Source organism: Parathielavia appendiculata (genome assembly GCF_033297405.1).
Source record: "Parathielavia appendiculata strain CBS 731.68 unplaced genomic scaffold N657scaffold_6, whole genome shotgun sequence".
Classification (NCBI taxonomy): Eukaryota; Fungi; Ascomycota; class Sordariomycetes; order Sordariales; family Chaetomiaceae; genus Parathielavia; species Parathielavia appendiculata.
In genome coordinates, this window is record NW_026944225.1 from 975,340 (window position 1) to 999,428 (window position 24,089).

Below are 24,089 nucleotides of genomic sequence, written 5' to 3' on the forward strand. Positions count from 1 at the left end.
AAACACACACGAACTCCAGCTTGTTGATTGTCCTTTGTGTCCAGGGGGTTTCTCAAAAGGTAAGGCGACAGTAAGGTGGGCATGCTTCACCTATCTTCTACTGTACCGCAGACGCAAGCAGAGGAAGCGCGGCGGCGGGGCCAATTGCAACTGTTCCTGCGCTAGGCGGACCGGGTAGGTCTTCCAACAGACCCGTTGGTTGAGCGGTACCACTTGTTAACATGGCCGTCAACTCTCTCCTAGTCTGACAACTTCCAAATGTCTTTTGGCTGGGGACCCGAATCAAATCAAGTCGGCCCGTTGAAACCAACGGGAAATTCGCAATTCCGTCCATCTTTCCGCGTCATCATCCGCTGCTACTTCGCGGCGCACTGTGCGGTGGAGCTTGGCCAGTAATGATGTCACTCAATCTGGCTGGATGAATGATCGGCCAATGTCGCAACCACCGCAGTCGAACCAACCAGTTTGCAATGCTCATGCCGCGCAAAGTCGCATACACCTGTTATGGTTGGATGGGCCAAGAATGTTCCGCAAGCAAACTACGCCTCAATCAGACCTCTCGGTAGGGCGAGATGCCTTTCTTGAGCTCGGCCACAATTTCTGCGGCATACTCGGCACTGCTCGTGACAAAGTCGTATCTCTTGCTCTCCGTCGACTTAAAAACAACCAGCTGTTTTGGCGATGTAAGCATCCGACCCCGACATATATGCAATGTCCCGTTTGAAACGCACCTTAAAGTTTGTTGGGTGTTTTCTCGAGACCTTGCAGCCAACCACATTGCTGAAGTGGACCGTCGTCGACTTGCCGTCGCCTTCAGCCAGCTTCCCGCCCGAGGCAGGCATGATGTGGATGTACTCGCCATCAATGGCGAGCAACTTTTCGGACAACAGCCGCATGGGCTGCTTGCGCCAGACTGTGTATTTCTTGTAGTTGGCGGCGACCCCAAGCTCGTCCTGCTTCAACACCTCCTTCGCCAGCGGGTGCGTGCCCAAAAGTTTGGACTTCTTCGTTTTTGTCCAGCTGGCGTTGTCGGTGAAGAGCTGCGGCCTTGGCGAGGAGCTGCTCAGCGATCCGGTCATAAGAGGGCCATCGGAAGCAAAGCGGCGCCTATAGAGATCCAAGTCGGTGACATTGCCGAGTGAGGCGACGGTTCGGTCGAGCAACACGACGGTTCCGGAATGCGGAAGCTTCAGCACATGATTGGCCTTATCTAGCTGCCGCTTCCTGCAGGCAATGTCGAGCACCTCGGCCAGCCAAGTGTCTGTGCTCACGTCCAGTGTGATCATCTGTCCTGGGGCGATATCCGAGGAATGAATGTGAATGCGCAAGAGCCTCTTCTCTCCGCGCGACTGCACATTTGCTGGTTGTGTCAACTGGGGAATGTCGGCGAATATCGTTGTATTCGCGCGGTACGCCGTGTTGAGGAGCGGATTCTCTCGTGGCTGGGCCGGGGGTGGGGGCATGCCATCGTCTGGTCGCGGGGTGCTGCGAGGCGTCGGGTCCTTGTCCTCCTCCGCCCCTGCCGGCTCTTGCTCAAACTGCGGCGTGCTACGTTTGTTCTCCTCGAACTCTCCTGGAGATGCCTGGACCAATGCGAAGACGTCGTAAACCCTCGAGTTCGAGCGGGATCGGCCAGCCTTATTGTTGGCCGTGGTAAACGAAATGAGGGCCTTCTTCCGTTCTAGGGGGGGGAAGTCGTCGTCGACCTCGCCATCTTCCTCGACCATGCGCAGCGTCCACCAATTCACATTCAGCTTGTCACTGGGGAGTGGCGGCTCCAGCTTCTCCTCGTTGTAGCGCCACAGGCTGAGTCCGATCAGATCAGCGACCGTCACGGGTCTGTCACCACCCTCGCCTTGATGGATGGTCCGTCGGATGAGTACCTCAAACGGCCGTGATGGCGTCTTGGAGAAAGGGGCATAAATTCGAAGCATGATGGGATTGGGGTCTCCCTGACCTGACAGCGAGGCAAAGCTGTCAAAGGGAAGGGCCGGTTTTGTCTTCTTCGCTCTTAGGGCGGCAGAGAGTAGACTCTTTGGCTGTACCATGCTGAGGGGCCGAATGGTGCTCATGGGCCGTGGCGGCGGCAGCTCTCCCACAGGTACATGCAGCGGAGGGGGTATGGCCGACTTGCGAATTGTGGATCGTCTTGTGAATTCCCGGGGAGGCGTTCCGACCACTTGGTCTCTTAAGGATGCATTCAGGGGGTTCTTGACAGCATCCAGGATTGACGCCGAGTCAATGCTCTCGATAAGGGCTAATGACATGTCTGATGCATCCGAGTCGTCTTCCTCTTCCTCTTCGAGCAGGTCGCTCGCCTGGCGTTTGACACCCTCGATCGGCTCGGTGTTGAGCTTGACGGATAACTTGGCGGCGCGGGCGGCGGCTGCCCGAGCGGCCTCTCGGTGCTTGTGAAATCCGGAGGCATCGAACTCGTTTTCGGAAGAAACCTCGCTGCTCGTCACGGTATCTCGCCGGGCCCTCTCCTTGACCGTCTCGAGGGCAGACTGAGACCCCCTCCGGGCAGCTGGCCGGGGTGACGACAGTGTGGTAGTCTGGCGGAGAGTCGATGATTGAGGAGGCGAAGAGCCGGAGCGGTTGCGTACGGGCATCTTGGCGAACTTGATTTGCTGAGCGGCACGCTGATCGGGCTCGTCGTCGCTCTCATCGCTGAGGTCGCTGCTGTCGTCCTCCTCCATCTGCTCCCGGCGGCGGCGACGCTTTGTTGCCATGCTGGGGCCAACAGTCTCGGCGACGCTTCCGGAAAACAAGGCGCCTTCTTCCCCTTCATCTTCGAGAGTCAAGCCGGGGCGGCGGGGTGCCTGGAAGTACTCCGAGGCCACCGCGGTGGGGATTGGAGGGGAGTGAGTTCGCTTGATGAGAGCCGGGTTTGTGCGCCATCCAGCAGCCTTGAAGGGGGCTGAGTTCAGGAAGCCCTCGTTCAGGGTGAACAGGCGCTCGCCGACGCCATCGGCGATGTCGTTGAGATAGCTGGTCCGCAGCTGGTACAAGACCAGACTAATTATATACAGTCAACACAAAATGAATCAGTTGTCAGGGGGCAGACAGCAGGCAGAACATACTCTTCGAGTTGGATGATCGACATGCCGACACCTCCAACACACCCCAATGTGTCAAGACTGATCGGTAAGTGGAAATACGCTGGGTAAATTCTGAACAGTGCAAGAGATATGGGATTTGTCTCCAGTCAGGATAGACAAGAAGACAAATGAGAAGCCCGTGGAGAATGAATCCAATCAATCGGTTGTCGCGGGGATCCCAGACAGTGCATCCATTAAACGCAGGAGACGTCTGGGGCCAAATGGGTCACTGTGTGAGCTTCGATCCAACCAGAGAGCCGAATCTCATAAAGACCACACCCTATGGGGATGGTAGACGACCTCTCTGATACCGGCGCAGTGTTGCGACATGGGAGTCGCTCGAAAGGTGTAAAGCCATATATCAATTGGCTTGTTCTGGTACGGGTAAGCAGCGAGGGTGGACGGGTGGAAGTCTGCACGGGACGCCGCCCCAGTCTTGGCAGACGACCTGACCCACTCTCGCGTTAGCCGCACCATCAATTTGGCTTGGCGCTGCTTCTGGGGCAACTTCTTCCAGACCGGCACGGAACAGAGTTTCGAAGCATCATACGGATACCAACTCCCGGGAACAACAACTAGACGATCGCAAGCATGGTATTAGTCGACTACTCCGACTCGGATTCCGAAACCGAGACTGTGCAGCAGAAGAAGCTCGCTCCCAGCGCCGCCGCAACATCCAAGAAACCCTTCCAGAAGCTCCTCGATCGATCCTCCGGCGCCGGCAAGATTGTCATCAACCTTCCGGCTGCAAGCGCAACCACCGATGCCGCCGTTGAGGATAGCCAACCACCAGCAAAGCGAGTGAAAACTGCTGGCGGAAGCAGATTCAGCAGTCTAGGCTCATTTCTGCCGCCACCCAAGAAGACAGCAACCTCCGCGCCAGCAGCACCAGGCAGGAAACAGGGCGTGGTGCCCGCCCCCGGCGTGCATCTGCGGACAGCTGCCGAGCCAGCATTTATTAGGGGCTGCCATGGCGATGATACTGCGGACGTTGATGGCGATGCATCGGCATGCTCGTCCTCTGGCCTGAACCTACCTGCGCCGAATTCCAAGGGCCCCGCAGGCCCATCGATACCCGAAGGTCAAAAGCCAGAAGAAGAGGTCAAGCTTGTCGGCAAACCGCTCATGTTCAAGCCGCTGTCAGTCGCGCGGAAGAAGGCACCGGCCAAGGCCAAGAAGAAAGACTTGGCGGCCGTCGTAACTCCTCCGATGCCAGGCGTAGCAGCATCTCAAACCAGCTTCACGGCTCCGCCTGCTGCATCCGCTACGACAGAAAGCCCAGAATTTCCGCCAAAGAAAAAGGTCTCCCTCTTCTCCATTGGCGACGACGAACCCGCGCCTACAACCTCCGTCACTACCGCACAAACAGGCACTTACGAACCCATGTTCACCTCGGTCCCCGAACCCGACCAAGAAGACGACGAAGAAAGCGCCGTAACATCCACCTACCCAACCTACCAGCAGCAACAGCAACAACAATCCAGCGTCCCCTCACAACACCATCAAGACCTCTCTTCCCTAGCCTCCACCCTCACTCCGGCAGCCCGGCGCGAACTCTTCGGCCGCTCCACCACCACCACCACCTCGTCATACTCATCAGTACTCCCGCCCAATGCAAAGGTGATAGAATTTGACATGGAGCGCGAGTACGAGCACAACGAGGCGGTGCGGGCGTCGGGCGCGCAGCAGGCGTATAACCCGGTGCGATCGATCGCGCCGGGCAAGCACAGCCTGCGGCAGGTGGTCAACATGGCGCAGAGTAACCAGGGCGCGCTCGAGGAGAGCTTCGCGAGGGCCAAGAGCAACAAGAAGGATGCGGCGGGGAGGTATGGTTGGTAGTAAGTGTTGAATATGAGCACACTTTCTGTTTGGGCGGGATGTATCAGGGAAGGGGGACGTTTGGAAAACAGGAGGGGAGGGGGTTGTGTGGATTTGACTGAGATACAGAGTGCGCTAGATGGAATGATACCCTGAATTGCATGTTTGAATTTGGGTTTCATATTGTATGTGGCGCCTTTTTTTTGGTTGAGGTAAAAAGCATGTAAATGCCAACAAAATACGGATCCGTATATACAAGTAAAAGTAGGGAGCAATCCAGTAGGATCTGCTAGCTGAGTGACGGGACTAGGTTCGGTCCGTCCCCTCGGTATTCGAGGTACCACTTGTTGTCCCCTCCAAACTTTCTCCATTGGTCAACATCCACTCTCTAGGACACCCACCCCAACGGATCCGTCAACACGTCTCGACCCTTGCGGTCTTCCCTTTCCCAAACATCAACAATCCCCACTCGCCCCTCGTAATCGGCGAGATGTCATCGTACCCATTCGGCGTCATCGGCCCGATCCTCTCGTCGCGTTGCTGCGGTTGAAGATGGCGTTCTCCCGTGTGCTTCTCATCACTGTCACTATGACGAGAATAACGGCCCCCGCCGTTTACAATCTCGTCTATGGAAATGCCGTTGTTATTGTTGTTGTTCTTGTTCATGGTGGCTGACCAACGCACACTGGCAAACGACTTGATGGCGCTGTGCGGCCGGGCCGTGAGCTGTTCTTCCTCTTCTTCTTGGATTTCCAGCCCGGCTGTCTCTGTTTCCGGCCGCTGCTGCTTTGGGATGGAATGCGTTTTGTTGCTGCCGACGGTCGGCTTGTTAAAGGTCGTTTGAAGCTTCAAGGCGACTGCGCGGCGTGGAGGTGCCGGACGCAGTTTGGGGGTTGTGCGGCGCATTTCTTCCAGACTGAGCTCCTCTGGATGACTCCAGGGTCTGTCTTTCCAGGTGGCGGTCGTTGGCGGTGGCGGAGGTGGCGATGATGGCTCGGGTGGTATCACGTCTACGGCTGTGGCGCTAGACGGATGGGAGCGCAGGGGATGGATCTCGCCGGCTGGCACGTTGTTCTGGCTTTGAATCTCGCGGTACCATTTCTCGACTTCGTCGAGCTCCAAGTGGTCTTCCAAGCTAAGGTCGGCGGTGGCGAGCAGGACCTCCTTTTCCAGGGCGTCAGTCAAATCGAGAATGGGAGTTTTGGATTGCGAGTCTTCTTCTTTTTCCTCAGGGTGCGGAGAATAATCAGCACCTCGGCTGCCCTGCAATGACACTCCTTTCCTTCTCGCAAGCGACTGCTCCATATCGCCAAAATTCCGGTTTCCCTCGGCAAGCGGCCACGCCGGCACAGGGTCGACATCGTTCTCGACCCCACTCTCCTTTTCAATCCCGCCGTACGCTCTTTCATACATGCGGCAGACGTCAGCCAAAGCAGCATCGTTGACGGGATCGAGCCAACGGTATGCAGCCAACAGGGCGCTCTTGCGAACTGCCCGGCGACCGTTGGCGAGGAACAGGCGGCGGAGCTCGTCGACAGCATCTTCAAGGCGGCAGGATGCTTTTGTGCGCGCATAGGCTTGCAGAGCGGTACGAAAGGTATACAAGTGGTCAAGTGACAGAAGTGTGAGGTGCTCTGATGAGAAGAGAGACTCGTGTTGGGCGGTTGATTTCAAAACCAAATCGACTGGCAGTCCAAGTGTGGAGTGTGAGACAGCTTGAGGAAGCCAGCTGGGACTGCAAAACAGCGAATTAGTTATGCACTCAGGTAATCAATGCCTCGAGTCGCGAGCCCTACCCTAGCTTGAACTTCTTTGCCGCCTTCTCCAGTGCTTGTGACAGAGCCTTCTCGTCCCGCGGGCTCAAGGGGTGAGCATAAACGAGTTTGATACCGAACTGGGTCGAGGGTTGTGGTCCTAATTGAGAAACTGCGTTGGTTCCATGTGTCCCGGAAACCGAAGACGCCACGGTATACGGGGTTGCCGGCGTCAGAGGCACGCTTCCGTATGCGGTTGGGCTGCCCGGCCAGCGAAGCCGGTGGCTAAATGTTGAATTGGCGGTGGACACAGAGGAGACTGTGGAAGCCGAGAATGTTGAGGCCTCGCTGAAAGCCGGAGACGCGGTGCCATTGCGGGCCTGATCCAGGTGGACATGAACTATCCTCTCCCGTGTTTGTCCTTCCCCGGCGTTGTTCAGCCGGACGAGCTGCTTCAGGGCTTCTATCCTCGAAGTCGTTGGGAAGGCAGTCCTCGAAGGTGTGCTGGCCGCCGAGACGGGGGGTGATCCGGGAGTGAAGGTTGGGGACGCAATCGGCGAGGTCAGCAGCTGATAGTCTCGGCGAACAACAAGGAGAGTAATGTGTGCTGCTTTCCTCCCTAGCCGCTGGGATGCATATTCCAGTGCGTCGTTGACATGACCCGGGAGGTGGTGGCCCTCAGCAACTGACGGCCCAGCTTCGAGCGGCGAAGAGATGATGCGCCCTCTGAGACATGGGGAGGAAGCCATGGTGCCCGGGGGTTGACTAGCTGCTTGCTGGTCCACTGACTGTCAGGAATCGTCAAGCCCAGAGAGAGAGGCCAGGGAATGAGATAATGAAGCCCAGCAAACGGCTCCGAGCCGAGTCCAAAGAGAGAGACAGTTGGTCGGGCGTGGTGGTGGCTGACAACGTCAAAGCCTTGGGCACAATGCTTCAAGATGGAGACACAGGGCAAACATAGAAGGATATAAATGAAGTCCCCTGCACACCATGTGGCATGTCGTATGCGAGGCCTTGTTTCAAGACCCGGTGCGGGGACGGGAAACACACAAGCAATGTTTCCAAACAAGGAGCGAAGACAATGCCGGCTCGGAATGAAAGGGGTATGTGATGGCAGGGCTTAGAGACTGATAAAAAAAGACTGGGCGGCTATCAGCTATGACGGAAGAGAACATACAAGAAAGATGAAACAAGACACCCTCCGCGATGCCTGCGTTTCAAGTCGTAGCACGGGCTCCAATGTCCGTCCTGACGGGTCAGCCCAAAATAAGAGGCATCTCGTAGCGTGTTATTGTGCGGTGTGCACAAGTCGCGGTTGGCCATGGCCACGGCCACCTCATGCTTTGGCAACGGGGGGCTTCATGCAAGCTGTGGGATGTGTGATGAGGTCCCGGGAAAGGAAGAAGCCTCTGCAATAGCGGGGCATCCGACAAGGGTAGGTCGTCACGGCGAGGCCTGTGGGTGACCAGGCCGTAAACCAGCGACCAGCCCCGCATGGCCATCTGAAAGTTGAAGATGCAGCCTCATTGTGAAAGCAGCGCTGGTGAGAGTCTCTAAGGAATCTCTAACGAGGCGAATTGAACCCCTTGTGGCAACGCAGATATCTCTCTTCACCATGACATCTCGACAATGAAAGTTGGAGACAGCCATCAGCAAAGAGAAGACAACTTTGCATCCATTCGGCGGAGATGTCAGACAGTTCCTGCCCAACTCTGCAGAAACAAAGGAAAAGCGATCAAAAGAAGAAGTCGGCGGTTAGATCCCTGCGCTTGGCTGCCGATTATTCTAGGGCCCACTTCGTTGAGCCTATCAAATGATTCAGATCACGCGGGCTGCCGGAGCACTGACCACCGGCTAAGGTAAGCTTCTTCTTCGAGCCTCGTCAGGGAAGCCAATCAGGTCACCGGGCGTCTAAAACGCACCCCACACATCGCCAAGAGCCAACAACATGATAGCACAAAGGGACGTTTATTTTTGGTAGCTCCTTTCTTATGTCCACCAACTCACATCAACAATTGGTCACGTTGCTTGAAGCTCTGTGAGGGATCGGATATGACAGATGCAATTCACGATCTCAACCACTCAACTCGACCTCTACCCAAGGACGGAAAGGACCCCACAACCACCTCAGCTTACCAGTACTTGCTGTGTGATTTCGGGACATGAAAAGCCAGCCAAGAGGACAGAAAAGAAGGCTGACGACAAGCTCTTACTCGCAGTCAAGGGACGGTGGCCTCTGTAGCAACTGCAAGTGCCATATTTTTTATGAGTCGATGCTGAATAGAGCCAACTGCCTGGAAATGCCTCACCAAGACCTACAAGACCCCTGAACAAACCGAAAACCAAGAGATGCCAAAAACCCAGCATTGAAGGAAAGATGGCCTATGTCAGTCAAGCCGCGCCTTTCATGCCTAGCAGCCGCTCATCTATGACAGCTCCCCCAAAAACCGTGCAATCTAACAAGCGATACAATGAATGACCCGACGAAAACCAGTCGGCCAGCCTCCAGACCGTTCCTCTATCCGTCTCGAGAGCCTTTTCCCCGTTCAAGAAAACTGAGCAGATCTTTGCTTGTCGGCAGTTTTGATAAAAGGCAATTCGCGAACAAGTACTCAATGTGCCCCAGATCCGGAGATCCCAGTTTGTCTCCCAGACGCCGGCGCCATAAGCACAAACAACGCCTTTCAGTTTGGTGCTGTCATTCCCGCACCCAATGCGCCCCAATGACTGAAACCCCCTGTTCGGTGAAGAGCAAAAAAAAAAGGAAAAAGGAGAAAGGAAAAAGAAAAAAGGAAAGAAAGAAAAAGGAAAAAAAGATTGTCGGCCTTGTTCCCGTTGGCCGTCGTCGTGATTTCATGGCGTCATCATGTTCATGTGCACTTCTCAATCTCATTTCTTGCACGTCTCCAGCCGTCGTGCCGCCTCTAAAGTCGCCCGGCAGGCCAGAAACAGCGATGAGTTGTCTTACTCCGCAGAGACCCTGTCATCAGCCGGCCGTGTTGCTAGACGCGACGCTGGAGTCGTCGCTATAATACATTCCCGAGCCGTCTTCCTCCAGTTCGTCGACGACGGTGAGTCGGGCCAGCGAGTCCAGGACGTCTATATCACTGTCAGCCCTGCTTGTTGGGAGACTAAGGGGGGAACTTGTCGACTACTTACTCTGGCTGAGCTGCATGAACAGTTGCGCCTCGTCATCTTCCGACGGTTCCTTCAAGTTGAAGTACTTAGCGCAGGTCCTGATCACTCTCTGCAGGCCCCCGACAGCGCGCTCTGTCACCTCGGCATTGCGGACCACGTAGTTATCGCGAAGAAACCCAAGACACCTGAATCCAAGCGCTCTGGCCGTCAGCCTCATCTTCTCGGCCAGCTCCCGTGCCTCTTCGGGCTCGTCGTCGCGGGGTGGCCGGAAACTGCGGTACATAAATATCTTCTCCTGCAGAAACTGCTCAGTCCCTTCGATGACTGAGGTATCAAAGTAGCCCAGCAAGCCGGGAGCCCACTCGGGCACCATGTCGAGCCCAGCCATTATGACTTGATGCACCGTCTCTCCCGACCTCTGCCTACCATCGTCAAAGGTCTCGCGCCAAAATTCCAGGAACGCCTTGCCCTCAGTATTTTGCAAGCACGAACACTGTTGCGCGGTGTGCTTAACCAAGTCGCCGATCATGCCCGCGTCACTTGCGACGACGCAGAACACCGACGAGGCCACGCGCAGGTATGGTGAGACGCTGTGGCCAATCTGCCCGGTTATCCGGTGCAAAAGGGTGTGGAACACGGCAATCTCCATCTGGCGGCTTTGCTTCATCAGACTGGAAACGATCGAATAGCTCGCCGCTGGGTTCTGGTCGATTGAGATGAGTTTATCCACGAAGGTGTTGACTGGTATCGTGCGAGGGCCAGTGTGATGCAGAATGTCCGCCTCTGCTCTCGTGACCTCAAATGGCTCGTCCAGATCCGCGCTGAGCCTGACTCGCTCTTTGGCGTTGGGTGCACCAGTAGGCTGGCCGCCAGCGCTGTAAGCCAGCCGCACGTTCACAAGCAGATAGTCCAAGAGCGCGATGATGGATTCGTACGACGGGGGTCGGTTTGGCAGTCTCCTCGCGACCGCAGCAACCATTTTGGCGAACTGAACCGAGATGAATGGCTCGGCACTTGTGTCTGCCCACACGATCCACAACAGCCACTTGAGAAATTGCGTGTGCCGCAAGAAGGCTGCCAGCTCGTGGCGCCCCAGCTTGACGAAAGCCAACATGAAGTTGAAAACTTCGGGCCATGAGCGCAGGTGCGCGTGGAAAGATTGCCACAGAATCTCAAGCATCCGGATCACGCCGTCGATAACTGACGGTTGAGGCTCGAAACCGTCCGATTCGTCCCCGTCATCGGCTTCCACGGGCGGAATACCGTACTGCGCCGGCACTCGTTCTTTGATCACCTCGAGTACCCGGATTATGAGGTTTGCGGTTCCTTGCCGAACATCCTCGTCCAGGTTCCGTTGTAGAAGCGATCGGATAACAATTGGGTACCCGCTCAAGTAGCTATGGACAGCAAGGCTGCAGCGAGGGCAGCTCTCACACATGGCTTGAATCCGACCGAGGAGGATATGGAAGTCCGGAACATCCTTTGTTCGCGACGCAACCTGGTCCAGATGGCCAAGAGCCATGACAAGCGCGTGCGTCTCCAGGGTATGGTCGCGTGAACATCCACCCGATTGCAAGTTCTTCAGCTGGAAGAGAGCCAGGCAGACGAACTGAATCTGCGAAGGGTCGAACAGGCAATGCCTCCGGAGCAGATGGTTGTTCTCCTCGTCGATGTAATCCTGTATGTCCTCTGGCATCTTGACGCCGAACGGGACGGAACGTCCGGGACGCTGTAGAAGCTCTTGACTCTTGGCCAGAGAAGATGACCTTTGGTAGAAGAGCATGTAGGCGCTGTACTGCTTCTCGAAAACTGCGCTTCCTGGTTGGAACTGCGGCTGATAATCAGGACCTCCGAAGCACGAGTTTGCCATCAATTCTGGATTCCATGGGCTAACTGTCTCATCGTTGAATTCGACCCATGTTGGCGCCCCGCCGTCGGTTGGGCGCTCCCGGACGTACGAGTAGTAATGCCCTGATTCTGCCGTTCCAGTATGAACGAGGACGCCGACAAGTTCAAAGACGTCTTCTAAAATTTCTTCAGTGGGGTTGCTCAGATGATTGATCGTGTAAGGCCCCATATCAATTTTGTCGGGGAATGCGAAATAGTCGTTGATCTTGCTCCGCTGCATCGTCCGCAAGTTGAAGTCGAAGCGCTTCAGGTGGAAGATGAGGTTGTCTGGGATATCTTTGAGACAAGTCCTCTTGACTGCGTCGACGTGGCGATCGCAAGTGGAACACTTGTACTTGTTGTCGCCTTCCATGATCTCGCCATCGACGTAGGCCTGAAGGCTTTCTTGTAGCGAGCTCTTGCCTTTGATGTCACATTGAATTGCCGAGAAAGGCTCAAGCCTCTCGGAGACGTGCTCGCATTCCTGGGAGCGGACTTGCTGGACCAGCTGGCCACCGTAGAACAAACGGAAGCGATTCTTCTCCTCGCTTGTTAGAAACTGCCCTTCCCAACGATCAAATAGGAGATTGTAGAACTCATCGACGTCCATCTGAATGACGACGTCGATCTGCGTATCTTCGTAAGTTTTGATGCTGGCAACACACTCATCAGGGCTGATGAAGGGCCGGACACTATCCTGCATGAAAGAGAAAAGCTTCTGCGTCTGCCACAAGAGACATTGGCTGTAGTTTCGGTCCCGGACGGTGGCTCCAAGCATGAACTCGCGGAAGTCGACGTTCATGAACAGTTGGCTCACCAGGGAGTTGAAATAGCAGGTGTTGGAGAGATTTCTGAGACCAGCGTAGCCGCACGGAGCCCTGATGGCCTTGGCCCTCTCGAACTGCTGAGGAAGTTCGTACGCATAGGGATCCCCTACCAAGAAGGGTCAGCAAGTGTCTCGTATCAGTCACCGTCAGAACAGCGCCACTAACCTTCTTGCTCGGAGTAGACCGGGACCAAGTCACCCATGTCCTCAAGGAGCCACATGAATTGGGTTGGATCATCCTTGACCAGCGTGAAAATGATCTCCATAAGCCAACCTCGGGTTTGAGGACATGCAATCGGGCGGGCGTGCCCTACTCGTCTAGCCCCATCTTCACGGCGCGGGAAGAGGTGCTTCCAGAAGATCCTTCGGCCAACTCCGCTCACTGGTAAGATGTCTCGGCCAATTCGCTCACTGATCGTGCAAGTAATGTAGTGGAGAAGTCGTATAAAGCCGGCCGCAACAACGTCAATTTCAGCAGGCCTAGTCAAGTCCTCGGATGTCGTGTAGCTGAGGAGCAGGCTGAACCATTCATGGGAGAGGTCCTTGAGATTGAGCGTTCTGGGCTGCGCTTCTTCAAGCGTCTGGAGCATGTCAAAGCTGAGTTCGAGAATCTCAGCCGAGTTACTGCGGTTTGCGACGGCTGCCTTGACGAGTCGGGAGACCACTGGCCAAAACAAGTCCCTAAATCTTGCAACTACCGGCGACGCCTCTTCTGCATTCTCGTCCTCAGCGACTGTGCCAGTCTTCTGCCGAATGAGAAGTGCACAGTTTTGCCTGACTGAGGCCCGCGGATCACGGAGAAGAAGATTTCCAAGCATGCCTGGGACTTCCGGGTGGGAGGCGAAGGCCGACATGAAGATGTCGCTCGCGGAGCAGGACTCCAGAATACCCCGAAGGCAGAGGGTCACATGCTTCGTAGCCTTCTTCTGACAGTTTGCTGCGATACCCATCGAAAGGATAGCTAGGAGGCGATCCAACAAGGGCGCGGTGAGAGACTCAGTCGCAGACGTCGGTAGTTCTGGATCTCCAAGAAGAGACACAAGCAATTCCACGAGCGCAGAACCAAGTTGAATCTGTAGCTCCTGGTTCGGGCATTGTGCAACAACCTGAGGGTCCAGTATTGCCGTGACGACAAGGGACAGGGCGCGGAGCAGGAAAGGTGCACGCGGACTAGGGTTCCCCTCTGGGTCAGGTGTCGAGTCTTCGTTCCCAGAGGCAGCGGAGCTCGGCCTGGAGAATCCGAGATACTCGTGAAGCGCATGGACGGCATAAAGGGACTTGAATGGTTGACCCAGAGGAAAAGTGGTGGCATAGCCGAGCGAGGGGCTATTGATGGCTTCCAGTACCTTCTCATCCGCAGGGAGCTTGACCAAGAAGCCGTAAATCTGCAGATCCTGCCGTCAGTGTCACGGTTCGGAAGGGTGTCATTTCAACAGCATATCTTACCTCGCGAGCGAGCTTCTCATCCATTGAAAAGTATTCCCATAACTGATCGAAGTGGCTCAGGATTTCAATCTCCACAGGTGATGCACCCTGCGGCACCCTTGGTGAAGCTGGGGCCTCTAGCTCCCTTTTGACAAGGATGATGCCATTATGAATCTGTAAGTCCTCAAGAGATTTGCAGATGTCGCTTTCCTGTGGAACGAAGGGCCTCCCTCGGTAGTAAATTCGATAGCTTTCGAATCCGGTGGCTTCTCGCAGGCTTGCTAGCAGCGACGCGGCCGTGTTGCGCTTGCCAATGTTCAACGGCATGACCGTCGTCTGCGTGTCGCCGTCAAATGATTGGTACTTGAGCTCTGCCGACTCACCCTCCACATCCTTTGGGGATTCCAGGACAAGCGACCTAATGTCCGGCGCCGAAAACTCGGGTTTGGCTTGGTGCAGGTGATGAAACTCTCTCAGCACTGCCAAGGAGCGGATGAACAACAACTCCTGATCATGGACCTGCTCGTCGGTGGTGGTCACGACCATGGAGTCGTCATCGCCGCTGACAACCCCATCAGCGAAGTCTTTCAGCTTTTGCGCCGCCGAAGAGAGCTGGCGAAGGCACCGGTCAACAAGGGCTAAGTGCACTTTGCGGGCCCGGTAGAGCGAAAACGACTGAATGGAGCGGCTCTCGATGTAGACATCCCTGACCAGAGCATGAATTGCCAATTTCTCGACCGTGCCCGTTGGCGCAGTCAGAGCAATCCGCCACAACATCTCGATCCCTGGGTGCTTGGGGTTGTCGTCGTCGTCGAGGACGATGCTGCTGGGATCATTCACCAGCGGCATAACGCCCTCGCGAACGAAATCAAGGGAACCCTGACAGAACAGCTTGGGGTCCAGCGATGGCAGATACTCGGTAAAGCATGTCGATGCAAAGGGATTCTCGCCCTGACTCCGCTTCATTGCCACGGTAAGAATTTGCCAGGCGGCATCCCGATCCTCCTTGCAGGCTGCTTCCGCGCCAACCAGCAAATGCCAAAGTTTCCTCCCCAGCTCTTTTGTGATGGATTCAGGCTCGTGAAATATCAGGGCCGTAAGAAGATCTTTCCGAGGGCCGTTCTGGGGCCCGCTGATGACGGCCGAGAAGCCTGCAGCCTTCGCAGCGGGAACAGCAGCAGCGAGCTCTTCGATCAACAGCCTGGTCAGGTCATGTTCGGAAGTCAGCTCATGCAGGTCGCGAAGATTATAGAAACGGGTCGCCATTTTCAGGACCCAAAGGCTTCCAATTGTGGACGGTGACCGGCTCGCAATTTCGCTCAAGCAGCCGCGATAGATCCTCCAACGACCCTCCTGATCAGGCCCGTGATTCAGAATGCTGTCAAACTTCTGTACTGCGAACTGCTGAATGTCAGGATACGCAACTGGCGACTGGGACCCCAAGCATGAGGACTGGCGGATGAGGCGAATGCACAGATCAAACGGGGCAGAGTTGGTGAGGAGGCACTCCTGAAATCGACTGAGGATCTGCTTCAACACCTGGTCGCAGAACTCTCGAGTGCTTAAACCAAAGACTTCCACAGGTACCGTGTTCAGCTTCTCGCAGAAATACAGCAGTGATTCCTGCGAGAAGAGGTTGGCGATGCGGCCGATCATGCGGATGAGCGCATCTGATACCCGTGGATCCTGCGTCGACGTAACCGTCTGCCACAGGGCATCGGTATGCGCGCGTGAGTATGTATTGGACACCACCAGGAATCCAATGACATTGCTACTCTCCAGCGTTATCTCTGGGTGACAAGTCGGGCCTAAGATGTAGTTGACCAAGCCTGTGCTAAGGAGGAAGTCGGAGATGTAGTGCAAGAGAGCGGCAGTCGTCTCGTCGCCTGCCGTCTCGGCGTGCTTCCGGTACAAGGCCACCAGATCGCTACACATGGTGCTCACGGCCATGACACGCAGCTGCATCTGGCCGGACTTGATGAGTTTGACGAAGTGAGTAAACCTCCAATGGTACGCCATTGCCTCGGGCACGTGATGCGCGGCGATGGGTGGGTGAGCCTGCAGATGTTGGTTGATGGTTGCCGTAGGGACCACACCACTTGTCGCAAGACACGTTTGATACGTCTCTGTCAGCCCTTCGATCAGGTTTCCCGCGCCATCAGGCGATAGCTGGTTTAGGCTCTTGTCGACCATGTCTGATAGCATGGCAGACATGGTGGTAAAGAAACTGTACATGCGAGTAATGTTGCGCCTCGCCACCTCGGTAACCTGCTGACCGGGGTAATGCGCTTTCCGAAAGCCGTACTTCAAGACGTTTCCCGCGATGAGGCATAGATTACCGAGGTGCTCCGTGACCACCTTAGGGAACTGTGACACGAGACGTAGCTCAGCCATGGCCAGTTGTCTGATATTGACGAGAGAGCCTCCCTGGGCGGGCGGGAAGTGCTGAAACGTGTCGAGAATCGCGGCAATCTCGGCGCCATAGCTCCAATCATCCTCCTCGCTGCGCAGATGCGAGGCATGCCAAGTCACCTCTTCTCGGCGTGTAAGCGAACCGAGCGCGTAGAGGTAGGTTGGAGAAGCAAGGGACTGCAAGCGCTCCTGGTCGGACAAGGCTGGGTTCCGGAAAGCTCGAAGGTCAAACTCGACGAAGAAGGCCGTCAACTGGGCAAACGACCTGTAAAACGCAAAGATGTCTTGCCGCAAGTCCTTGGACCGTGGGTACACAGACCTACGACCGAGGTTAGTCCTGGCACAACGCTTGCGTTCCAAAAGGCCGACTAACTTTCGATTGACCATGTGAAGGACCAACTGGGGCACTGCCTGCCACATCTCCCGGTAATTGAAGTAGGATTCCTCAACGGCGCGCGGAGCAGCAGTCTTGACGTAGTCGAGATACTTGTCTATCCACTCGATGAAGGCGCGGGACACCTGTTCGTCTGAGACATGCACAGTTAGTGTTGACCGTTGACCGTCGACAGTCGAATAAGGAGGCGCTGAAGTGCACTTACGGGTTGGCAAATATTGCAATAACCGGATGACGGTTTCCAGATATGACTCCGTGACATCGTGGAAGGGGAATGAGATAGTAGGATCATATGTCAGAGACCGGCCAGACTCATCCAACATGGTGATTGAATCGTCATCGTCGAAATCGGCGTCGTCCTCCCCGCTCACCGAGACAATCTCAATTGGTGGGCTGCCGCTCTCTGAGCTCGACGGCATCGGAACGTCGATTGCTGTGCCGTTTGGCGACATGACCACCCCGGATCCCTCTAGGCTAGTGTGGCGGGCATCGGTAGGTGATTCGGCAGGCGGCGGGGTAGCACCCGTCGGGGAGGGTGACGGTGCCGACGAAGGGATCTGACCGGGCGGGCGCGATGGAGTCCGCACATTTATGGTAACGCGGCTGGAGCGGGGTTCTGAAGCTGGCTCATTGTCGAGATGCTGACGTTGTTCGGGGGTAGAAGGTATGCTGAGGTCCGAGTCAATCTTCATGGCAGAATCGTTCTGCAGGTCGGGAGCCGACGTGCCGGCAACAGGTGAGCTCGGAGGAAAATCGAGAGTTTCAGCCGAGCGGCTTCGGGATCCGCTGGTCAAAGATGTGCGGCGACGCTTCCGGGCTAGCTCGCTGTCGTCGAAGGGATTGGGCCGGGTTGAGCAAGGCTCGGAGGAGACAGTGCGATCTCTCGACAGGTCGGCTGCCGAAGCTTGAGCCATCGGGCTTGTGCAAAGACAAATTCTGGGGTAGGCGGTCTTAGCTCCGCAGACGGGTGAGCACCGCTCGGGGAGGCTCAGTGGCAGCTTCTTGGTCTCGCAGTCGTTAGCATGCGGTGGTGGTGTTTTGTGATAGGTGCATGTCCAATAAGGTGGGGGTGGATGCTTGGGTTGTGCCAGAGAAAATGCACTGGCAGACTCGGCAGCCTGCCAAAGCTCAAAACCCAGGCTCCGCTTTGGAGAGCTCCAGCTGGACACGTAGCCGAAGATCAAGTGATAAGGGAACGAAGGTAGACACGAAGCCAGCTACAGAAAGACAAAGAGCTAGCAAAGCCAAGCTCGCTGATGAGGTGAACACTTGGATGGATGGCTTACAATCCCTTGTCCGTGTGGTGCTGGGGTAAGGATTCATGTGCAAGGTGAAGGTGGGGAGTGCGGAGGTATTGACAGGGTGAGCTCCGTCGCATGGAATCACAACCGTGATTTGTATGCAGCAGGCTCCAAGCTCCCGTCCAGGCGAAGAGGAGTGGTAGTGACTCTGTGGAATGGCGAGTGGCGGATCGAACAAGATAAACTTACTGAGTGCTAGGTATGTGCAGTAAACACAGGGAAGAAGAGTAAGCTCTGCCAAGACCACAGAATATATGTTCTGCTGCTGAGGACTGAGGATGGCCTAGAACTGGCCGGCGTATGATTTTTGGTCTGCGGGTCCAAAGATGGAGAATGGGAAGAACTCGTCGTACTGTGGGGCGTGAAGCTAAGTTGAAATGCGGGGTAGGGGTAGCACTAGAGATTAGCGTGCCTGATCAGTAGGTACGGAGTATCTGCAAGCCCATTAAAGTATTACCAACCTGGGTTATTTGGCGCTTTAGGATTCTGGTTATCCAGCTGGTGGGAATTTGGCACTTACTGCCCTAGTAGGCCGTGGTAGGTGAGTCGGCGTAAGTGGGATGACAGGTGTCAGGATTCCATGGATGGCTGAGGTGTTGAAGCACTTTTCAATTCTCATCTAGCTCTAGACTGGCTCCCGTATGAGGGTGCAACTTGAAGACCTGCCCAGGAAAGTTCAGTGGCATTGATAACGTGCTTTGCAATGACGTCTATGCAGCTGAACAATTCTGCAGCACACTGCACTGACTGCGGGTGTTTCAGCCCTACCAAAGTAGTGTACAGCCAGGCCGGCTCCACAACACGTGGGAAAACAGGTGGAGGCAAAGAGAAATACGAACGACTTCCCATGGGCGCCTTCACTTGCTCCCTTCCATTGTTCCATCCTGTGGCCTAGGAACTCTTATACCACCATCATGAGTGGGCATGTAACAAAAAAGCCAGGTCATCTTTTACTGTGCCATCTACATTAGTTTTTTGCGGTTTGAACTCACAGCTCACCTACCCCTCCGATCATGTGGTTGACACCGGTGTGTCTTTATCAGCGCACCGCGGTACAGTACACAAGAAATTTTGGTCCAGGTCCACCCAACGGGCGGACAAGGGTGGCTTTTTCCAACTGAAGGCATTCACAAATCCTCGGGCTCAAACCACAGGATTGCCCGTTTCAAGAAGGTCAGAACCATCATTCCGAAGGGGCGAGAGCACAGAAACAGCCAGCAGTTTCAGTGACCGAGGTCACTTCCAAGCAGCAAGCCAGTGAACAGCAGTCAAGCTTCGATACCTTATCTCCGCAACCAGCCAGCCTCAAGTTTATTTGATAAGTCTTGTAGTGGATTCAGAATCACCACCGGCTGGTTCTAGTAAGTTGGTTGCAATAAGCTATCTTTCAGAACCGTGGCGGCGAGACCTGGTCAGACCAGCTGCAATGGAGCGTAAAAAGATCGTGCACACATTGGACACGCCTTACTCCGTCATCACATGGTCAGTCCGCCACTCAGAACCCGACATCTACTGTGCACGGGCTATGCTAACCGCCACGGAAAGGCCGCGGATCAGTCAGGACGACCAAGATGCTATCCTAGAGCTCCTCTGCCAGTAAGCGCAACCCGGCCTCCCCCAACCAGCCCCGTTTTCTTGACGCCAACATGCATGTGCAGGCTTTTGGCTCCTCTCGGGTTGTATCGAAGAACTTTCATCACCCCTTCCAAAGGCAAACGGAAGCGGTTCAACAATGACCCAAGCTCGGAGACCCCGGCATCATCAACACAAGCTCCTCCGGTCCCTCCCCCGCCAGAATTGGCCGCCCATGTTGACGTAGGGCTCTCGGCTATCTCCCGTACGTTGCAAGCCATGTCTGGCAAGAATGAAGCCGGGCCGTCATCAATAGACGCGCCAGCTAAGCGCGGAAAATCAGACTCTAAACCAAACGCCAAGCCTTATACCGTCGTCTTCGTGGCCCGCTCAGGACAATCTCCGGCGTTCAACTGCCATTTCCCTCAAATGGTAGCCGTGGCTGCTCAGTCACAGTTGGCGGACAAAGCCATCAGGTTAGTCGGCTTCTCCAAGGCCTGCGAGGATCGGCTGAGCGCGGCGCTCGGCATCCCCCGGGTCTCCAGCATCGCTCTGCGGGAGGACGCTCCGCAGGCTAAAGGGCTCGTTGATTTTGTGCGCGAGCACGTGGCCCCGATTGAGGTCCCCTGGCTTCAAGAGGCTCAATCTGGGAGGTTTCTCGAGACTAAGATTGATGCTGTCGCTACAAAGGTCGGGACCAAGAAGCCGAAACCCTCGTGACAGAGAGCGGGGTGGGATTGTTCTGACGTTCAACGACTGGCGCCACTGTCTCCTGGGCGTGTTAGGCGGCATGTGGTAGCATTATGAACAAACAGACGCCAGGATAAGGCATGAGATAGCGTTGCTTTATGCGCATACCCGTTGGCGGTGTGCAACACGCTCCCGAAAGTACTTTCGCCGTGGTCTGACCCCCAGTTGCCCTGCTGCTGAGAAGCAGCTCCCACATGGTGATGCATGGAGTGTTACTGACGCCCGGCGTCATAGAGCGTGTGTGGTCCAACGACGCCTGGAAGAAGAGAATAACGTCTATAGTTGTCTAAAACCTCCACTTTTCGTGGATATCAATTCATTATTTTGTGGCCGAGAACCCCCAACGCCCACCACCCATCCAGAGACCATTACACTAAACTCAGCCTACGTATGCTTCAGTCTCCCCCACAACCCCGCCCCTTCCCGTCAAAACCGACTGATACCCCTCCCGAAGAGCCACGAAATCATCCAATAAATCGGCACGAGAATCTTGTTGCGTACCGACATGCTCTTGGTGAGGTAGGCCCCGCGCCAGACGACCCACGCAACCCACCCCCGGAGCGCGTCGACCTCGCTCTGGTGGATGGCCTTCCAGTTGCCGAGGTACGTCAGCGTCCCCCAGTTGCGAAACCGGAACGCCCTGCTGGCGACCGCCTCGGCCCCGCCCGCGTTGAGCCGCCGCGCCAGGTGTGTCGCCTGCTGCGACGCCACCTGCGCAGTTTTCGGTAGGGAAGGCTCGTTTTCCATGACCGCGCAGTCACCGATCACGTAGACGTCTTCGAGGATGCTGCGTTTGGGTTCGGAGCTGGCTTCAGTAGGTGCGGTGGAGGTGAGTGCGCGGAGGTGCGGGTCCGTCATGATGCCGCCGGTTCGGGAGTCTCGGAGGAGGTGGCGGGTTGTGGAAGAGGCGTTGGAGGGGGGGTTGGGGCCCGGGGAGGCGAGTTGTTTTGCCGCGAGCTCGGCGATCAGCGGGTTGGCCATGAGCCCGGTGCTCCAGACTACCAGGCCCGCGCCGACCTCTTCGTCGCCGTACTCCCTGATTCTGATCTTGAGCGCGCCGTGGCGGCGCCCCAACTCGCCGTCGGCAAGGCGGAGTCGCTCCAGATGGTGCTCGGTTTTCACCTGGATGTTCTGCCGCGAAAACGTGTCCATGGCGTACTTCGCCAGCGCCTGGTCGAACATAGGGAGGACCTTGGGCGCCACGTCGTAGACAGTGATGCTAACCAGGGACATCAGATGAGGATACAAGGGCGCGAGATCGTCGCGGATGAGGTCATGCAACTCAGCGGCAAACTCTATGCCGGTGGGCCCTCCGCCCACGATGGCAAAATGCAGAAGCTGCCGCTTGTCGGCATCGCTGAGATGGTCAGACCCCTGAGGGTATGAGCATTGCTCAAAGAGCGAAAGAATGCGCAAGCGGATGCGCCGCGCGTCGCCAATGTCACGCAGGAAGTGGGCGTGCTCGCGGACGCCTTCAATGCCGAAAGTTTGGCTGTAAGCGCCACAGGCAATTACAAGCTTGTCGTAAGGGATGTCGATCAAGTCGCCCTTGACGCTCTTGCCTTGGGCCGTCACAGCCTTCTCTGTGTCGCCCTGCTCGGATTGCGGTGTGAAGGGGCCTGGAACAACCGTCTTGCTCGCCGCCTCCTCGGCCGCGTTCGCTTCGATACGGATTCTCTTGCGGTCAAAGTCGATGTCATCGGCCCAGCCCTGGTAGAAGCCAATCTTCCCCGGCAACCTCCTGATGGGCTCAATAATCGTTCTGAACTCGAGAGTTCCCACCGAGGTGGAGGCGAGTAAGGGAGTAAAGACAAAGTAAGACCGCGGCGAGATAACGACTCGTTCATACTTGGCTGGATCAAGGGTCCGGGCAAATGCGTAGCCTGCCCAGCCCGAACCGAGTATCACAACCCGTTCTTTCTGAACGCCACTACCTTGTCAGTGCTGTTAGTGAGGGGGTCCTGCCCAACCAGTGTGGGAGAAGGTGGACTGACTTTTGGCGAGACTGAAATGCCTTGTTGACGCATATGGTTGGACAACAAGTTTATGGCGAGCTAGCCCAGGAAGTAGGTTTTTCGAGCTCCGAGATGATAACATGTTGACTGGGTATAAGGCCATTCAGATATTGTCTTGCGGAATGACAACAAACAACACGTCCACCGTTGGGCCAGGGTCAAGTAGTTGAGTGAGTGTCTCTATACTTAAAGGCTGCCTAAAATATTTTCTCCATTCCAGCAGAAGAACCCGCAAAAAGCGAATTTTGGAGCGGGCAATACAAAACATCCCGAGACTGCCCGTTGATGTCATGGGACACCCAGGGGCTGTGTGAGCCACCGGGCAGCCCCCAAGGTCCGGGCTCACCCGGTCACTAGAGGCGCCATGTCCTTGAATGAGATTCCGGGAAGTTATCCGCATTCAGTTGCCCATCGCACAATACGGATATGGTTGGGAAAAAGTTCTTGAGAATTTCCCTCTGACTCGACGTGGATGAGGCTGAGGACTGGCGGCGGGGTTTTCGCCAAGCAGTGTGCGTCGTGAAACAGTCCCGCCGACTCCCGCAAGTGCCGGGCCTTGTGGCACGTGCTCTCGTTGTTCGGGTAAGACCGGGAAAGTGTCTGTGCGGGTCGGGACGTAGGTCAGGCTGGAAGGGTTAGGGCTTGCACTGGACAGAAGGCCTCCAATTGTTTTGATCGTCAATGGTCACAGGTCTTGCTCTCACAATGAAGAGGGCTGTCGGGGCTTAACGATGTACTCCGTACAATCCAGCCGTATTGCTGACCGCCGCCGCTAAGAGCGTTTAGGTCTCGGTCTCCTTTTGAAGGCAACCAAGTCACTACCTTTATGAATCCCTGTGGGAAACATGAGGAACGCATTTTCCTCCTCAGGCTCAGTTGCCCGGTCAAGCGAGTTGCATTGGCCTGCTTTCACTCAATTTGCTGCATTGTTCCTCATCCGCTCCCTCCTTGCAATTGATGCTTGCCGCATGCAATCGCAAGCTCAGCTTCCCGATTGGTTGTTTCGTGCATGCGACCAAGGTTGTGCAGCACAGTAAGCTGGCACAGCAGACAGGGAAAGTGGTCGTCATGTGTGGAGTTTTGAGGTTTCACTTTTGGGCAGAGAGTTGCGTTGCCCAGCAACGCGACCAAGGTGTTCTCGAGGGGCGGCTGTTCTTGTTTACTCACCTGAGCCAATCAAGGAAGCCAGTCACCATTGCACTGCACCCTGAGAAACCAGAAGGCCTCCTTAAACACTACAAACTGAATTCCGCCATCGGTGCAGCACTTGTTGACCCTCACCTTACGTTTCTCCTCTGCACCATTATCGGGTGTCCAGACAGAGCTGCTGCGCGGTTGTGGTCAGCATTCACTGCCATCGCAATCCCTTTGATACCCCATTCATTCAGCAACGCAACATCCCTAGACCCGGTTTGCGATCATCAAGGTTGTTTTGCGACTGCGCAGCCAGCTAGGTGTTTTGGGTGCTGCAGTGACTTGAATCATTTCTATCCCGCAACACTATGCGGTTGCAGTAGCGGATCGCAGCAATCGCGCCAGGAAATCGAAGCAACAACCAAGCCAACCAAAGACACCCCGAGCACATCCCGCACCAAGGGACCCTTATGAGCATGACATCGCAAGAACCAGTATGTCGTCCCAACTGGCACTCTGCCCTGCTGTCTCTTGAGAATCACTTCTGACACCGATTCCCTCA

The 24,089-nt window shown here is 55.7% G+C and overlaps 8 protein-coding genes across 8 annotated transcripts; 3 read left to right on the plus strand and 5 right to left on the minus strand.

Annotated features, from left to right (window-relative positions):
- Positions 1-550: 550 nt before the first annotated feature.
- N657DRAFT_573526 (SIN1-domain-containing protein) lies at positions 551-3,106 on the minus strand (the record flags this gene model as incomplete). Its single annotated transcript, XM_062788977.1, has 3 exons — positions 551-670; positions 732-3,018; positions 3,084-3,106. The coding sequence occupies 3 exons, from the start codon at positions 3,104-3,106 to the stop codon at positions 551-553; spliced, it is 2,430 nt and encodes an 809-aa protein (XP_062647579.1).
- A 586-nt stretch (positions 3,107-3,692) lies between these two features.
- On the plus strand, positions 3,693-4,940 carry N657DRAFT_656149 (uncharacterized protein; the record flags this gene model as incomplete). The annotated part of the gene is made up of 1 exon (XM_062794669.1): positions 3,693-4,940. The coding sequence occupies one exon, from the start codon at positions 3,693-3,695 to the stop codon at positions 4,938-4,940; it is 1,248 nt and encodes a 415-aa protein (XP_062647580.1).
- Positions 4,941-5,333: 393 nt separating this feature from the next.
- Positions 5,334-7,422, minus strand: N657DRAFT_573141 (uncharacterized protein; the record flags this gene model as incomplete). Its single annotated transcript, XM_062788940.1, has 2 exons — positions 5,334-6,654; positions 6,716-7,422. The coding sequence occupies 2 exons, from the start codon at positions 7,420-7,422 to the stop codon at positions 5,334-5,336; spliced, it is 2,028 nt and encodes a 675-aa protein (XP_062647581.1).
- A 2,237-nt stretch (positions 7,423-9,659) lies between these two features.
- On the minus strand, positions 9,660-17,669 carry N657DRAFT_680934 (uncharacterized protein; the record flags this gene model as incomplete). The annotated part of the gene is made up of 6 exons (XM_062796335.1): positions 9,660-9,772; positions 9,833-12,631; positions 12,691-13,909; positions 13,971-16,680; positions 16,735-16,888; positions 16,961-17,669. The coding sequence occupies 6 exons, from the start codon at positions 17,667-17,669 to the stop codon at positions 9,660-9,662; spliced, it is 7,704 nt and encodes a 2,567-aa protein (XP_062647582.1).
- Positions 17,670-17,776: 107 nt separating this feature from the next.
- On the minus strand, positions 17,777-18,159 carry N657DRAFT_428649 (uncharacterized protein). Its single transcript, XM_062787324.1, has one exon. It carries the CDS (start codon positions 18,076-18,078, stop codon positions 17,884-17,886), a length of 195 nt encoding a protein of 64 aa, XP_062647583.1. The 5' UTR covers positions 18,079-18,159; the 3' UTR covers positions 17,777-17,883.
- Positions 18,160-19,482: 1,323 nt separating this feature from the next.
- Positions 19,483-20,348, plus strand: N657DRAFT_572969 (uncharacterized protein; the record flags this gene model as incomplete). The annotated part of the gene is made up of 3 exons (XM_062788927.1): positions 19,483-19,538; positions 19,602-19,652; positions 19,682-20,348. 3 exons carry the CDS (start codon positions 19,483-19,485, stop codon positions 20,346-20,348), a joined length of 774 nt encoding a protein of 257 aa, XP_062647584.1.
- Positions 20,349-20,804: 456 nt separating this feature from the next.
- Positions 20,805-22,475, minus strand: N657DRAFT_572506 (FAD/NAD(P)-binding domain-containing protein; the record flags this gene model as incomplete). The annotated part of the gene is made up of 2 exons (XM_062788894.1): positions 20,805-22,312; positions 22,373-22,475. The coding sequence occupies 2 exons, from the start codon at positions 22,473-22,475 to the stop codon at positions 20,805-20,807; spliced, it is 1,611 nt and encodes a 536-aa protein (XP_062647585.1).
- Positions 22,476-22,923: 448 nt separating this feature from the next.
- N657DRAFT_428990 (uncharacterized protein) lies at positions 22,924-24,089 on the plus strand. Its single transcript, XM_062787329.1, has one exon. It carries the CDS (start codon positions 23,351-23,353, stop codon positions 23,999-24,001), a length of 651 nt encoding a protein of 216 aa, XP_062647586.1. The 5' UTR covers positions 22,924-23,350; the 3' UTR covers positions 24,002-24,089.

What these genes read in the sequence shown, in the direction of transcription:
- N657DRAFT_428649 (XM_062787324.1), bottom strand. Translation starts at nt 18,078, where the DNA reads ATGAATCCTTACCCCAGCACCACACGGACAAGGGATTGTAAGCCATCC.
- N657DRAFT_428990 (XM_062787329.1), top strand. Translation starts at nt 23,351, where the DNA reads ATGCTTGCCGCATGCAATCGCAAGCTCAGCTTCCCGATTGGTTGTTTC.